Genomic DNA, 15453 nt, shown 5'->3' with positions numbered 1-15453 from the left:
TCTCCTTTATTCTTCTTTCAAACCACCAGTCCTCCCTATCTAAAACGTGTACATGTTTGCCATCAAAGGAGTGTCCTTGATCCTTCAGGTAAACTCTTAAAGTCTTAACCTGATGAGTTGGCCCTCATGTGTCCAGCGATGTCAATTCCATTTAATTCAGTTCAGTTTATTTATATAGCACCAATTCACAATAAATGTTATCTCATGACACTGTCCAATTAGAGCAGATCTAGACCACAAGTGGGGGTGGTGGGCGAGAGAAGGTGCACACAAACATACATGCAAAGCAACAGCAATAATACCACAAGTATTGGAACTATACATAATGATAATGATGAAGTGTACATAGGAACTATGGTGATTATAACAATAGTAGTAACAATAATAACTGTAGTAGCTGTAGTAAAAAAACAAATTTTTGTTTTTTTTAATCTTCACAAAATTGAAGATTAATTTGACTTTGAATTTTTGCAAGAGATATGGCGATAATATTGTCAATGTGAATTCTTTGGACCATGATAATCATATTGTAAAAACCTAATATCTTTACAGTCATAATTTAAAATAAAATCAGTGATGTGTTTCTCCACAGGTGCTGCTGGTGCTTTTCTATCCTCTCAACTCTTGTGCACATCCATTTTTTTATGCTATCCTGACAAAGGCATTTCACCAAGATATCCTGATGTTACTGAGCCGGATGGGGCTCTGCCAGAAGCAAGTGCACCTCTATCGAAGCCAGTACAGACACAATGCTTGCTACACACTCTAGCACCCAAATGAAAAAATGTTCAAGTACAGGAATCACCAGGATGCAAGATGTTCCAAAATTTCTATATAAATTTTATTTAAAAAACAATAATTGTACTTCTATATAAATACCGTTTTAAACAAAATTCACAGAACCAAACAATTGCCTTTCTATGGCCTTTCTTGATCTATTAAATTCTTGCATCAGTATTCCTGTTCTGATGGAGGTGGTTATTTGATGTTCTAAAATGTTAAATTTAAAGCTGCATGTAATGATAGCAAATGTTTAAATTTCAGCTGTTGGGGTATATGAGTCAAAATATGTTCAAAACTGCACAGAAAATGTAAACACGAGGAGAATTCAGAGGTAAGGGCACATGGAAATAAAGGCATCCGTCTGCATCAAATAATGACGTTTTTGGATTGTCTGAAAATCCCTCTCTTGTGATGATCACTGAAACTTTTTCAAACAAGCACTTCCCAATCATGCTCACCTCACAGAGATCAGTGTGTTTAGAGAGTGTAAAGGAAAGGGCTTTTCATGTGTACAATCACTGAAGCCATCAAAGAGAAACTTTCTGAAATTGTGCAGATTAAACTCCCTTTGCATGATTTGTGGCTTTCAGGCTTCTAAGGAAGTTTTTGGAATGTGATCAGTGAGACAATGACATTCAGCCAAAAGGAGGCTATGACAGCAGCCTCTGACCCAACCTTCCAGTGTGTCCCAGGACATTTTTGCCCATTTTGGTGCTCTTACATATTAACTGCTGTTCCTGAAGAGACTGATCTTTTTGATGACAATTAAAGCAATTTTTTAATCTTTTATTATTTTAAATGTTCTGTATCATGTCACAAATATCATCTGTAAATAAGTAGACTTACATGCACTCTTGTCCTTTTGTCTTCTCCTGGTTTTAATCATTTAGACATATTTCCTGCTTATATGACTCTAACAGTATGAAGATTACTGATCATTTGTATGGGAGTGTCTTTGGTGCTTTCACATTAAACAGTTTGCCATTTCTGTGTTGAAGTTCAAGTATTCTCAGTATTAGACTCAATGGATGTTCTGACAGGGCGGCACGGTGGTGCAGTGGTTAGCACTGTCGCCTCATAGCAAGAGGGTTCCAGGTTCGAATCCCGGTCTGGGCCCTTCTATGTGGAGTTTGCATGTTCTCCCTGTGCCTGCGTGGGTTTTCTCCGGGTACTCCGGCTTCCTCCCACAATACACTGCAAAAACTCAAAATCTTGCCAAGTATATTTTTCTAATTTCTAGTCAAAACATCTCATCACACTTAATACAAGACAAAATCACCTAAAGAGTAAGATTTAAGTGAGATAAAGGCGCTTGTTTTTAGACAGTGCATCTTGAATATCTTGCTAAGTGAAACAGTCTTGAAAACATCTTGTTTTGAGTTATATCTCAGATGAAACAAGTTTTTTTAATATGTCATAAGGTTTTTAAGCTGCTGTGTTATTTGCAAAAGATGAATCGTCTTGTTTCAAGAAATAGACTTGACTTGAATTGAGACTACAAATTTGCTTTATTGAAAACATGCAGGGCTTGCAACTCACAGTACAGTGTGGCTATTACATTTCCAGCAAACCATGTCCATTAGATATGTAAAAAAAGACAGACATACTGTACCACATTATTAAACAAGTAATAAGTACAAATAAATGCTGTCATCAATTACAGTGTTTGTCAGTGCTTAAAAAAAATCAGCCCAACTGTACACTCAATACAGACTCAAGAATGATGTTTGATGATGTCTGTGAGATCATACTTCAGTGGAATGTACTTGCTATTATTGAAGTTTACATAGTAGTATGGTGTATAATCAACAAGCTTTTCAGCATCCATGAAAATATTTGCTTGAGCTAGGTCGGGAACTTCTACCTCGTAAGCTAAATAATGATCATTGCACCCAACTGTAGAGAGTGGTTGGCATTCAAAACAATACACTGACGCATTTAAAATATAAATGTTTTTCACAAGTGCAAACTCTGGATTATCATTGATGACATTAGAAATAACCAAAGATTTTCCACATGTATACTTATTTCCATGTTGCATAATCCACTGTACCGAAACTATGTGTTCAACGTGCTCTATTCCTAAGAAGTCTTTGATCTTTCCTTCGACATAGTGAACATTTTTCACCTCAGATGCTGGGCCCATGTCAACTTCACTTGAACAAATTGGATGTTTCTCATGCACATTCTGACTACATTCATAAAGTTGGTTGTGCTTAACAAGAGACTTACAGATATTTTTAAAACTACTTTTCAAAGCCCACTGCTTAAAAAAGCAATGCTTTGACTCAAAACGCATACACATATGCCTCACTGTAGGCCCAAGTGCCTTAATCTGAGAGGGAAGATGCAGCAAGTAATGCTGTTTAGGTATAATATTTGCATCTGGAAACAGTTGTTTGAAATGTTTCAAATGTTGCTCTATTAAAAGCTTCAGCCTTGAAAGAGTTGAGAGAGCAATAATAGGTGAAAACAGAATTTTGACAATCTTTAACAACTTGAGTAGCATTTGTGTGTAATCATTTTCTCCAATTCTGTCAATGAGAAATGGCAGGATCTTTAACAAAACCAGCATTTGCCCAGCTGACTGTTTCAATTTATTGTCATTTGATGACAGTGTATTGACAGATATGGGGCAAGGCTTATCCCTTGCATCCACAGGAGAATAAGGGAAACAAATAATTGCACTGTTGAATGCGTCCAAGTCCATATGACCTGACAGCACAAGATGCTTTAAAACACATTTGATTTCATACGGGGAAACACCTTCAAGAATGACATGCATGATGTCTTGTGGGGTTTGACTGATTATGTCAAAGTGAGGAGATTCTGTTAATTTGCTTCTCCTGTTTATGCCATATGTCATTTTTAGATTGTCTTTCAGAAAGTCAGTATTTGCCTTTTCAATGTCATTACATTGCCTGTTATGACTTGCCATTGTCCTTTTAACAAACAAATCTTCATTAAATTGCTCCTGCATGTCTTCAAAGTTGCATTCGCAGTGCCTGCATTTACTGTAGGCAAACCCCACTCCTATCTTAAATCCAGCCACTTCATGAGCTAGAGTGTCTCCGCACACAGACATAAGTGCACCATAAATTGTCCTCTCACCTTTTGCAGTGACAACCTGGACACCATCACACAGCTCAGTTAAGTCACAGTTAATCCTCTCAAACATCTCATCAATACCACAATGGGAAAGATCTTTTGATTTTACCATGGCAAGCAGACGAATGGCAGCAAGTCTTGATCTGTATTTAGGGTTGATGTTACCTAAGGTGTAATAAATTAATAACAATTTGTTTTTGTTTGCCGAGATCCAAGAGGATTGCATAGCTCAATTTCATCTGTATATAAAATCAACTCCAATGCTGTGGGAAATTTCAAAAACAGTGGGTGCGATTTAAAAATGTCTCCATCAATGAAATCATGAAAAAATCCATCCTTGCATGTCTGTGGCCTCTCATCAATCATTGCAATAATTCTTGGATGTGATAGCAGCTGCTCCAAGCTTTTCACCAACGGTATATAATGAAAACAGTGGTCCTTAATGGTAAGAACTCTGGAGTCTCCATGTTTCACATAACATACTGTTTGTTTTGTGACAACAATCTCTGGTTCAACTGGTTCTAACAGTTCTTTGATGGTCTTATCCTGCAAATGGGTGGAAGCAATTTGACTGAAAGGGTCAACAAACTGGTCAAATATCCCCATTGCATCACTCTTTAGTTGATCCAGGTTCCCAGAATGTCTCTCAATCATGTCACTCATTTGCTGTTTGAGGTGCTCCAGTAATGCGGCCTGATATTGCTGGACTCCACTCACCATTTGGTTAACAGCTCTCTGGAGAGTAGAAAACAAACAAACAACAATACAATAAACAAAAAAATACTACAGTATAAAATTCATATAAAAATGCAGTCAACATGCAAACTCACAGACACTTTTTCAAGTAACCCTCATAGTCTGAACAGTGACTGTCATTCTACAGTTTAAGCTTATTTCTTTTAAGCTTGCAACTAAGAATGAAATACAATTAATTGGAAAATCAATGGCATAAATTACCTGTGTCAGTCGATGGGTTTCTCTGGCTTGAAGAAGAAATGCAGTTGCATGTTTAGAAAGGTCAACATTCATGTGACCATCTCCATCTTCTTCAAATCCACTCTGAAAGAGATTAACAACAAACATATCTATTAAAACAGGGGAAATATTGACATTTGTAGGTAGCACCACTAGACAATCTAACCTGGGTAAGCTAGTTAGCTAGATTTCTTCCAATAAAAAGGTACAAAATGGGCATATTTATTACTGATTGGTGTCTTTATTTCGAGTATATAAAAAACAACTAATAAAAACAACAATACTACAAAAGACAGTGACTTTGACAGCATTAGAAAAATAATCTGTACTTCATTTTACCCGTTCACTTGCTCTCTTCTTGCCAATAAATTAACATTACTAAATCTTAGCTTGTGTAACGACTTACCACTGGAGTTAAGATGCTTGAGCTCTCCGCTTCAGCCACAGGGCTTGCATTGGTTTGGTCGTTTGTGGCTGTCCTTTCACCTGCTCCCGGTAAACCGTGGCAAGTCGGTCTTTCTTCCTCCGCCGCTTCAACTTGGAGAAGATGCTGTGCGTGTGTACGCTTCACGTGATAGTAGAAGGAGTTATACACCCTGTACTCACTTGGACAGCCATCAATCCCGCACACCACGCGAAAGTCAGGGTTGCGACTGTGCATAGTATTAATGTGACTCAAAAGTTGTTTCAGAGTCAATGCCAAAAATATGTAGCATATAAAGCAACGCCAAATCATGTTGGAAGCAAAGATATCACAGGCAAGCACGGTAAACTGGTCACAGCACAGGTCGGACTCGGTAGAGGAAGACTGCCGTAAACGCTCGTTACTATGGTTACACGCGCCAGCGCGACGCTGAAGCTCATTACTATAGTTACACCCGCCAGCTCGCTGCTGCAAATGAGAATGCCATAAACGACCGTTATATTGGAGCGACTCAGACAGCTTGGATTTGACGGATTGATGTGTTTCATTGCAGGTAAATGAAAGCGCTGAATCCAGTGCTCATTTTTTGTAGTTCATGTCGCACACCCTTTCAGTGTTATCGACGTTTCAATTTACTTTCAGTGTTTATTGTGTATTTTGCAGCCAAAGGGAGACATTGAGGTGAGCTAGCGGAGCTAACTTTAGCGGAGCTAACTAGCCAGCTAAGTCAGCATGGAAGAATTGGATGATGTCGCAGTGTCGATTTTAAGGGGTAAAGTATGCCAATATTATTCTTCATCATATATGAACGTACGAATGCAGAAGTGTGTAAATGAAATTGAAGCTAAAAAAAGGAAGCTAATTGCTTCCTGGCCCTGCACTGTGGGCCTCAAAATCTTTCTTCCATTTGTCACATCACACTCCTTCTGTCACCTGTTGTGTGAAGTGTTATGTGTGGTTGGTGACTGTATTGCGCTTGGGGAGACCAAAAGTGAATATTCGCCTCCCGTTACTCGCGCCATTCTATAGTTATACTAGTAACTATATTACATACAACAGCAACCAATGAGGTATCTACATTTCTATACTAAGTTGGTTAACACTAGCTATCTTATTTGAATGAAGTGTTAACTTCTAATAGTCTCATGCAGTTTCATTTCTAGGGCACTGTTTCATCTTGCTATTTTTGTCTTCCAATGTGCTCATAGCTGCAAACATCACAGAGACAATCATGGGCACCCTGTCTCGTGAAGACTTGCGGGATCTTTTCCCAGGCCCAGAGAACTTTTTACGCAGAAAAGCGGTCTGGCGTGTCTGTCATGGTGCGTCGGAGGAGGTCAGTTTTTGGAACAGGCATTGTAGTCTACATGTGTGTTCAATTCAGTTTAGATTAATTGACAGGTGTTCAGTTAGTTGATGTAAGCAATTTCACCCACAAAATGGAACATTGCTTATTTATACATGTCACACAAAACAAAAAAAAAAGTTACTTTTTGCAGTAGTTCATTACCTTTTATTTTACAGGAGTCTGGCCAAGAACACTCACAATTATCGGGCAGTTCCTCCTTTAATGCGTCACCCATGCGACAGACTTCCACTCCAGTGAACGCAAGTCCTGCAAGGTACACAACCCCTGAAAAGGTTGTGAAGTTATCCTTTCCAGAATATGTATTGCACACCGACACAGAACTTGAGCAAGTCCGACAACAATACTTTGAGCTGTCGAAGAAAGGCCAGATGTCAAAGGAGCTCAGATGTCGCCTCATTCGAAACACCATGAGCAGTATGACTGCAATCCTGAGAGCAAAGGGGGATGGAGAATCGCACAGATACCCATCAAAGCCAGAAATTACAGCTATGGCAAAGAGAATAGTACTGTACTACCCCATGCTGCAGGACCAAGGCCTCCATACATGGGTAAGTGAAATGCTTCCAGTTGATGGCTGTGTTTCATGTTGGACATTTTTAGTCGTGATTTGAAAAATTGATTAAATGTCTTGTGCAGGTCACTGTGTATGCACAGCTATACAAAAGATTGCAAAATGTGAGATCTCCCCAAAAAAGAACTCCAGATGGGAGACATTCAAAGAGGTGAGTTGTAACTAATGATTATTTTCATCAAAGATTCATCTGTTAATAATTTTCAAGATAAATTGATCAGTTGTCTGGTCAGTATAAAGTCTAAGGTTGTTTGGTCCACACCGAATGTTTCGGTTATACACTACGGTTATACACTACATTAATGTTCACTCCAGAGCTTTCAGGTTTTTTCTTTCAATACTGTGAACACTGCTGGATAATTTTTTTGTACTACCTGTACAGCTCTTCCAGTCATTTCACTGCACGTACTGTTTTTTTTAGCCTTTCAGTAAGATTTTAGCACGCTTTTGTCAAGACAAATTACTTGCATGTGTAAACACATGTGGCAATAAAACTGATTCCGATTCCGATTCCAAACGAATCTGCAAGTTTTGATGTATAGTAGTGCTATCCATGGACTTAAAGGGGACATATTATACCACTTTTTAATCAAATATTACAATTCCCTGTGGTCTCAAAAAATGTTATTTGATGACAATATTATTTGGTCAAAATATATATACTATATAAATAAATGAACTGAACTGAATTCAACACAGCTTTCCCCACAAGCTGTGTGGTGTTGAGAGTCCAGGTGAGGTCCTAGCTGATGTGGAGCCCCAGATATTTAAAGCTGTTCAAATATTTCACATTTCACAGTGGGTAAGTACTCCAAATACGTAAATATATGTGTACAAGCACTGAAAAGACCAGTTTTTCATAATATGTCCGCTTTAAAGCTTTGAATAAGCTTTCCCGTTCTTGTCTGTCTACACTGTTTTTGATTTTATCACATTATATTACAGTATGGAATTTTGGTCAGATCAGCAGTAATGCCTTTCTAAATCTGAATCACAAGGCTGCAAAAGCCAATTTCTGCCAGGAAAAGAAATAAATGCTAATCATGTGGAATTCACTTGACAATGGATATAAACTGAGATAATTAAATTCTTCATTATAATACAACATCCATGCTGTGGCCTAGTACAAGTGTGATCACACCAGAGTGATTGTTGTACTTTTACAGAATTTATAGACTGCAATGTGACTTTTACTGAATCCTGCAACAAATCTTTTAACCGCAAGCAGTTAGATCAAGCATTGGATTCTATACATTGTCCTAACAAGAATGATTTATTTTCAAATTTTTTTGTTTTGGTGTTTCCAATGCAAACAGCAATATTAGTATTTTTAGCTGTAATTATTTTGTGTTTAACTAGATGTGGTGGGGGGAATTTACCTTACAAATTAGCCGAACTCGTCGTTCATTTACGTGGTCACCTTCAGCAATGATTTGAACCATCCAGTAAATGTTTTGGTTTTTGTCTTACTTTGGAGAGATCAATGAGGTTGTACAAGTTTTCTCGCCTGTACATGCTGTGGCAGTCAAGCAATTTGGTGCTTTCTTTGAAAACTACAAATGATCTTTCAGTGCTGACAGTCTAATCTGATATCAGTGCTTTAAGCCTCAACTGAGTGCATATGGGTGCAAGAGTGTACTTATTGAGAGTAGTCAGCATAGGCAGCCATAAAACTCACGGTCCTCTGGTGTTCTCTTGGTAGCATTGGTACTCCAGTCGCTCCAGTAACCATCTCTAGCATTTCTACAGCGCACCTGAACGATATAAACTGTGTATGGCTGAAGTTTCTGTAGTCTAAAGGACTGTATGTACTTGGCAGTGTCCACAAGAGGTACCTAAAGGAAAATAAACACACCTCTTTTACAGAAAAGAAAAATAGCAGATGTGTCAATTGATCAGACATTTAGCTGTCCCTGACAAATGTATGAATTACAAATGTGGCATGGCAATGATAAAATATTTATTAAGATATTTTATTAAAAGCGTCAATCTGTTTGTGGCACAAGAGGAAAGGCCAGAGGATAATCAAAATCAACAGAATTCAGTTTCTGGGGACAAGACTTTCTGCAATGATGATCATACACGTTATGACAATTTGCTGTGAGTGGTAAAATAAGACATAAAATACTTACATAAGTCCAACTATGAGATCCATTTGGGCAGAACCTGATTTGATATTTTAATATCATATATTGTTCAGCAATAGGATGAATCCAGTTTATAAGTAGGGAAGTGGGAAAACTCTTCTCTGAAATTACTTTGATGTCTGATGGAGGGTTTGTTTTCACTGCAATAAAAAAAGACACAACAAGGTTCAACAACATCAATCACCATTAATGCATTAACACACTGGAATCAAATTTCAGCAGAACCAGCACTGACTATGATATTCACGTTAATACATTTTTTTTACACCAGACTTAGAATAGATCACAACAAGTCAACATAAAGATGGCCCTTCTGTGCAAACTTTATTCATAGAGTTTAACTTACCAAACCAGTCAGCATCTTCCTTCAGATGGTCAGATTCGATTTTTCCCAACTTATTGTATGCCTCAACCCAAAACTCCAGTGTAACATGATGGGGGAAAATGTCCAGAATCACCTCGGCTCTGTTTCCATGTGTCGAGTTTTTAAAGGTCCTACCGCTGTTGACAAAAGATTTAAATACCATTCAGAAAAGGTTAACAGCAAAGCCAACACAGTAACACATACACCTGGAATTCTTCCAATTTACACAGTGTCACCACTACTTTTCAAGACAACAGATTTAATTCTATTTATCTGTGGTGGAGTGGTGTCTGTTCTGACAGGTGACCAGTCCAGGGTGAAGTCATGGATGAATTCTAAGAAGACTTTTGTCAGTGCTCTGCTCGAATCTGGACTTTGAGTGTATGTTGCACATTTCTCTCTTCCATCATGTTTCACATCTTAAGTCCTCCACCTGCTGAAATGGTACAATCATCTCGCTATCATAAGGTATATCACTATATACCGTATTTTTCGGACTATACGTCGCTCCGGAGTGTAAGTCGCACCAGCCAAAAAATGCATAATGAAGAAGAAAAAAACATATATAAGTCGCACTGGACTATAAGTCGCATTTTTGTGGGGAAATTTATTTTATAAAATCAGAGACCAAGAACAGATATTTCATCTTGAACGGTAAATTATAGTAATAACAATAGATTAGAGAACAACGGGCTGAACGGGTGTCTGGTATGTTAATGTAACACAATAACAGATATTCAGATAACTATAACATAAACAACATAAGTTTACCAAACCCTGTTCCTCTAGCTGTGGCCACCTAGCTTTTAGCCCACGATTAGCTTTTTTGGTTTTCTTCATTGCAGTTAGAGTATCCTCCGCTTTTCGCGAGTCCCTCACAAGTTTCTCGCTAACTACAAACTTTCTCTCAGCTGCTCGATTACCGTTTTCGGCTGCATATTTCACTACTTGCTGCTTGTAATCTGCAGGGTCTGATTTTCTTTTTGGGGCAGTTGTGTTCAGTCTTTCTCAGTTGTCTTTATAAGTTTTAATTTTTCGGTGGTACAGGAGTAATGGGCGTAGCAGATACTGGCACACCAGCCTAGAGCGCCCCCTCGGGGCTGTCAGTGTGAACGTGTGAAATTGCCGTATATATTTTAATATATAAGTCGCACCAGAGTATAAGTCGCAGGACCAGCCAAACAATGACAAAAAGTGCGACTTATAGTCCGAAAAATACGGTAGACAAAATCCGGACACAACTCTCTATGGGGCGGTAATTCAAAGGTTGGGCTAGGTCCCTTACTTCAAGTGAAATCTTAATGCTTCAGCATACAAAGCATTTTGGACAATGCCATGCTAAACGCGAAACACGGATTTAGGTCCTTGTCTGTTCCAGCATGACTGTGCCCCAGTGCACAAAGGACCATACACACAATGGTTGAATGAAGTTGGTCTGAAAAACTTGATGGCCCACACAGAGCCCTGACCCTCAACCCCATCAAACACCTTTGGGATGAAGTGGAACTATGACTGCAAGGCTGGCCTTTTCATCCAACATTGGTGCCTGAACTCACTACTGCTCTCCTGCATAAATGGGCAAAAATTCCCACAGAAACACACCTGGAAATCTTCCCAAAAGAGTGGAAGCTGTTACAGCTGCAAAGCTGTATATCTATTCAGAATGCAAAGTCATTTAAGTCTCTGTTGGTGTAACAGTCATGTGACCCAATACTTTTATCTATATAGCGTATATCTGTATTGGTATTTATGTTCTTTGACATGCTCCAAACGGAAAAGTTCTACTGCATACATTGTGATTAGCAGAGATGACATTCATCCCACTTTGGACGAAGCAGCTCTCATATCTTGAAATCTGACTGAGTTTCTTAATAAGCTAAAACCATAATAACCCAGAGTTGAGACCAGGAGGCAGAGATGCAGTACTACACGCCTCTCTGCACTTCCATTACAACAGTTATCCACCTCAAATCCCACAGAGACTGTATGAATCCCCGACCACCTAAATCAATTACATCAAATTAATTTTACATAAAAACAAATCAAACAAACAGAAGAATTAAATGATTATGATCAGATTATGATACAGATTTATTTTGGGAACTGAATTCTGGCTCCATCCCGAAGAATATGTTAGTATAAATGAATTCACTCCCCACTGTCACATTAATACTCACATACCTTGCAATACCAGCCAAAGAGGCAGAGTTACAGACATTTTCGACTTGAGCCTATCAATCGATCCAAAGCCTAAACTCAATTACAAATTATTTGAAAGCCTTATTTTCAGCTTTTCACACCCCACTTGCAAAACAGTGCAGCCAATTTTAATTGTTAAAAAGTTGTTAAAGTAACTGTTTAAGTAATTATTGTGGGTGATTTCAGTATTTATGTAAACAATGACAATGATAGCCTTTGTACAGCAATTATCTCTCCATTAGATTCAACTGACTTCTGTCAATGTGTACAGGCCTACTCAGTGTTTTAATCATACTCTGGACCTTGCTCTGACATATGGCATTGAAATTAAACATTTAACAGTCTTTCCACAAAATTCTCTTTTATCTGACCATTGTTTACTAACTTTTGAAATTGTATTGCTCGATTACAAACCACTGGGAAAACATTTCAACACTATATGTGTGTCTCATAGCACTGTGGCAAAATTTAAGAAAGTAATTCCAATGGCATTTACTTAAGTATCATGTCTAAGTATAACTGAACAAGCCGATACCAAGGAAGAATTTCATGCTAACTACAGTCCTTCTCAAACTGATATATTTTTTGAGAGTGCTCCAACATCACTGAAAATGACACATGACTCTATTAAGCCCCTAAAAAAGAAAACCATAAGGCAAAAGAGATTAGCACCATGGTATAACTCTAACATCCATAAATTAAAGCAGAACACACACTAACTAAACGAGAACAACCCCAGGTTTCTCCATAGTGCCATCAAGCCTTGTATTCCTGAAACCCTAAGTAGTAATGATTATTTTCCACCATGAGAAAGGGTTACTTGTGGTTCCTAGAGCCTCCAAAAGTAGAACAGGAGCTCATCTCCTGTGGAAACATCTTCCACTTTCAGCCTGGGAGGCAGACACCCTCTCTACATTCAAGAACAGACTTAAAACTTTCCTTTTTGATAAAGCTTATAGTTAGGTCCCTAACTATAAGCTTAGGCTAGGCCCTAGTTATGCTGCTACAGGCTTAGACTGCCAGGGGTACGTCCCATGATGCACTGCACTTCTCTCTTCTCCTCTAATTCTCCTTCTGTATTTATGTCCCACTAATGCATATCACTGACTTGACTTCTTTCCCAAAGTATTTGTGTTTCCTCGTCTCATGGGTTTCCATGGGTCGTGTCTGAATCTTATGCTTTGGTCCTGCTTTATAATGAATATCATTGCCATTTGGCCAAATTTCTACACCAGTACTATCATCACTATTATTACTACTACACATTACTAATATTAAAATACTTTCAACTCCAGCCAGTTTGACTTGATTCCACCATGCTGAAATGACCTAAAACAGAAATGTTGCCAAAAATAACAAAAATAACAGACTGACTAGGGATGGGACTCAAGAACCGGTTCCGACTCAGAACCAGTTCCAACTGATTGATTCCATCGGATTGGTACACCTCGTACACGTTATCAATTCTTCTTAACAATTCTCTCATTTCCTTGCACGGCGTTTTCTGGTTGTCTCAAAATTTTGCGTCATAGTAATCGACATGTGTAATCAGTGCAATGCTGTAATTTCGTGTAAGGGTGCAAATACCAGCAACATGCTAAAACATTTGTCTACCCATCATGGAATTAAGTACCAAGAATGTTATGTGTTCGACTGCCTGCGTACGAGTACTAACGATAAGTAAGCGATACACTGCTAACGTATTTTATATAGAGTGTTAAGCAATAATTTTAGTTAAATCTGGTTTAAACTTGCAGTAAGTTAAAGCAACAATATGTTATCGTGGCCTACATGACTATTTTTCTATAGAGGACTTGTGTGTCCATTGTTACTAGGGGCTGGGTACCGAACTTCGGTTCTTTTATGGCACCGACCGAAATATTTCGGTAATACCGAGGATCAAAATATGCCTCGTCTTTTGGTGCCAAGTTTCGGTACCCTGAGGTAAACCACGTGACCAAGACTTGATCATGCTGCCGGCAACCGGCTGTAACATTTGAATGTGACATGTGAATGCGGCATGCAGACGGGGTTCACATGTACCGTATTTTTCGGACTATAAGTTGCACTTTTTGTCATTGTTTGGCTGGTCCTGCGACTTATACTCTGGTGCGACTTATATATTAAAATATATACAGCAATTTCACACGTTCACACTGACAGCCCCGAGGGGGCGCTCTAGGCTGGTGTGCCAGTATCTGCTACGCCCATTACTCCTGTACCATCGAAAAATTAAAACTTATAAAGACAACTGAGAAATACTGAACACAACTGCCCCAAAAAGAAAATCAGACCCTGCAGATTACAAGCAGCAAGTAGTGAAATATGCAGCCGAAAACGGTAATCGAGCAGCTGAGAGAAAGTTTGTAGTTAGCGAGAAACTTGTGAGGGACTCGCGAAAAGCGGAGGATACTCTAACTGCAATGAAGAAAACCAAAAAAGCTAATCGTGGGCTAAAAGCTAGGTGGCCACAGCTAGAGGAACAGGGTTTGGTAAACTTATGTTGTTTATGTTATAGTTATCTGAATATCTGTTATTGTGTTACATTAACATACCAGACACCCGTTCAGCCCGTTGTTCTCTAACCTATTGTTATTACTATAATTTACCGTTCAGGATGAAATATCTGTTCTTGGTCTCTGATTTTATAAAATAAATTTCCCCACAAAAATGCGACTTATAGTCCAGTGCGACTTATATATGTTTTTTTCTTCTTCATTATGCATTTTTTGGCTGGTGCGACTTACACTCCGGAGCGACGTATAGTCCGAAAAATACGGTATCTGTGTTGGAAACTGTAGTTGTGTGTGTGTTTTGTCGAACTGATTAAAAAAATGCCACTGAGGTCAAAAGTGTGGCTCCATTTTAGCAAGATTGATGCCAACAGTGCACGATACAATATATGCAAAAAAGTCATTGTTGCTAACGCCAGCAACATGACTAATTTGATGAAGCACTTGACCGTGCACAGAATCAATTTCAGAACAGAAAGTTGCTCCGTGTTTGACTGCAAGAAGAGCGGGTGGCAGCCTTCCTCCTCTCAGCATTCAAGTCCACCTGTGGACGTTACAAAGCCCCAGCGGCCTGATTCAAAATCTCTACCACTGGACTCCGCTTCATCTGAGAGTACCGAGGACGGCGCGGTGTGTGGGATTATTAGACACTGACCTGTCACTTGTTTGCAGCTGTGCTTTTGCACGGGAAATTATTCATTGTTTATTTTTCTGTAAGAAAACTGCTTGGAGTGGAAAAATACCAAAACTGAAAACTCAAAAAAAAAAAAATTTCTTTATTTTAGAATTTATATTATAAAATTGGTATCGAAAAAAGTATCGTTCAGGAACTGGTATCGAAGTGAAAGTATCGGTATTGGTTTCATTTAAGTTTTAAGAAAAGGAGTGTTAAGCTGTCATTTATCATGTTCAAGTGTTAAATGTCTATTCCTGTTTTTATTACTTATTGTATCAGTCTAATTTATGTAGACTATATTTTCTTTCTACACTATATCTTGTC

The 15453-nt window shown here is 38.5% G+C and overlaps 2 protein-coding genes across 7 annotated transcripts in view; one reads left to right on the top strand and one right to left on the bottom strand.

Moving 5' to 3' along the window:
• Positions 1-15453, bottom strand: part of LOC124051614 (interleukin-6 receptor subunit beta-like) — a 29618-nt gene that overhangs the window by 10453 nt on the left and 3712 nt on the right. For 2 of the 6 annotated variants that reach the window (XR_006841854.1, XR_006841855.1), the window contains exons 5-8: positions 9724-9878; positions 9363-9517; positions 8909-9065; positions 6801-7087 (exon numbers count right to left, since the gene is read on the bottom strand). Coding sequence is in view for 3 of the 6 variants with exons in the window: in XM_046375167.1 (XP_046231123.1) it covers positions 4072-4626; positions 4849-4950; positions 5273-5431; positions 8610-8672 (879 nt within the window). In the remaining 3 variants the exon portion in view is untranslated. Of the gene's footprint in view, positions 1-2272; positions 4627-4848; positions 4951-5272; positions 5432-6780; positions 7088-8609; positions 9066-9362; positions 9518-9723; positions 9879-15453 lie in introns of those variants that run through there. The other 4 variants (XM_046375166.1, XM_046375164.1, XM_046375167.1 and 1 more) reach the window with 3 other exon arrangements.
• Positions 5927-7681, top strand: LOC124051621. Its single transcript, XM_046375177.1, has 4 exons — positions 5927-6062; positions 6499-6626; positions 6815-7207; positions 7296-7681. Exons 1-4 carry the CDS (start codon positions 6023-6025, stop codon positions 7383-7385), a joined length of 651 nt encoding a protein of 216 aa, XP_046231133.1. The 5' UTR covers positions 5927-6022; the 3' UTR covers positions 7386-7681.

The sequence above is a fragment of the Scatophagus argus genome, chromosome 20, assembly GCF_020382885.2.
Source record: "Scatophagus argus isolate fScaArg1 chromosome 20, fScaArg1.pri, whole genome shotgun sequence".
In the NCBI taxonomy this organism is placed as follows: domain Eukaryota; kingdom Metazoa; phylum Chordata; class Actinopteri; family Scatophagidae; genus Scatophagus; species Scatophagus argus.
The sequence above is the reverse complement of the archived record's forward strand: the minus strand, read 5'-3'. Positions and strand labels throughout refer to the sequence as shown.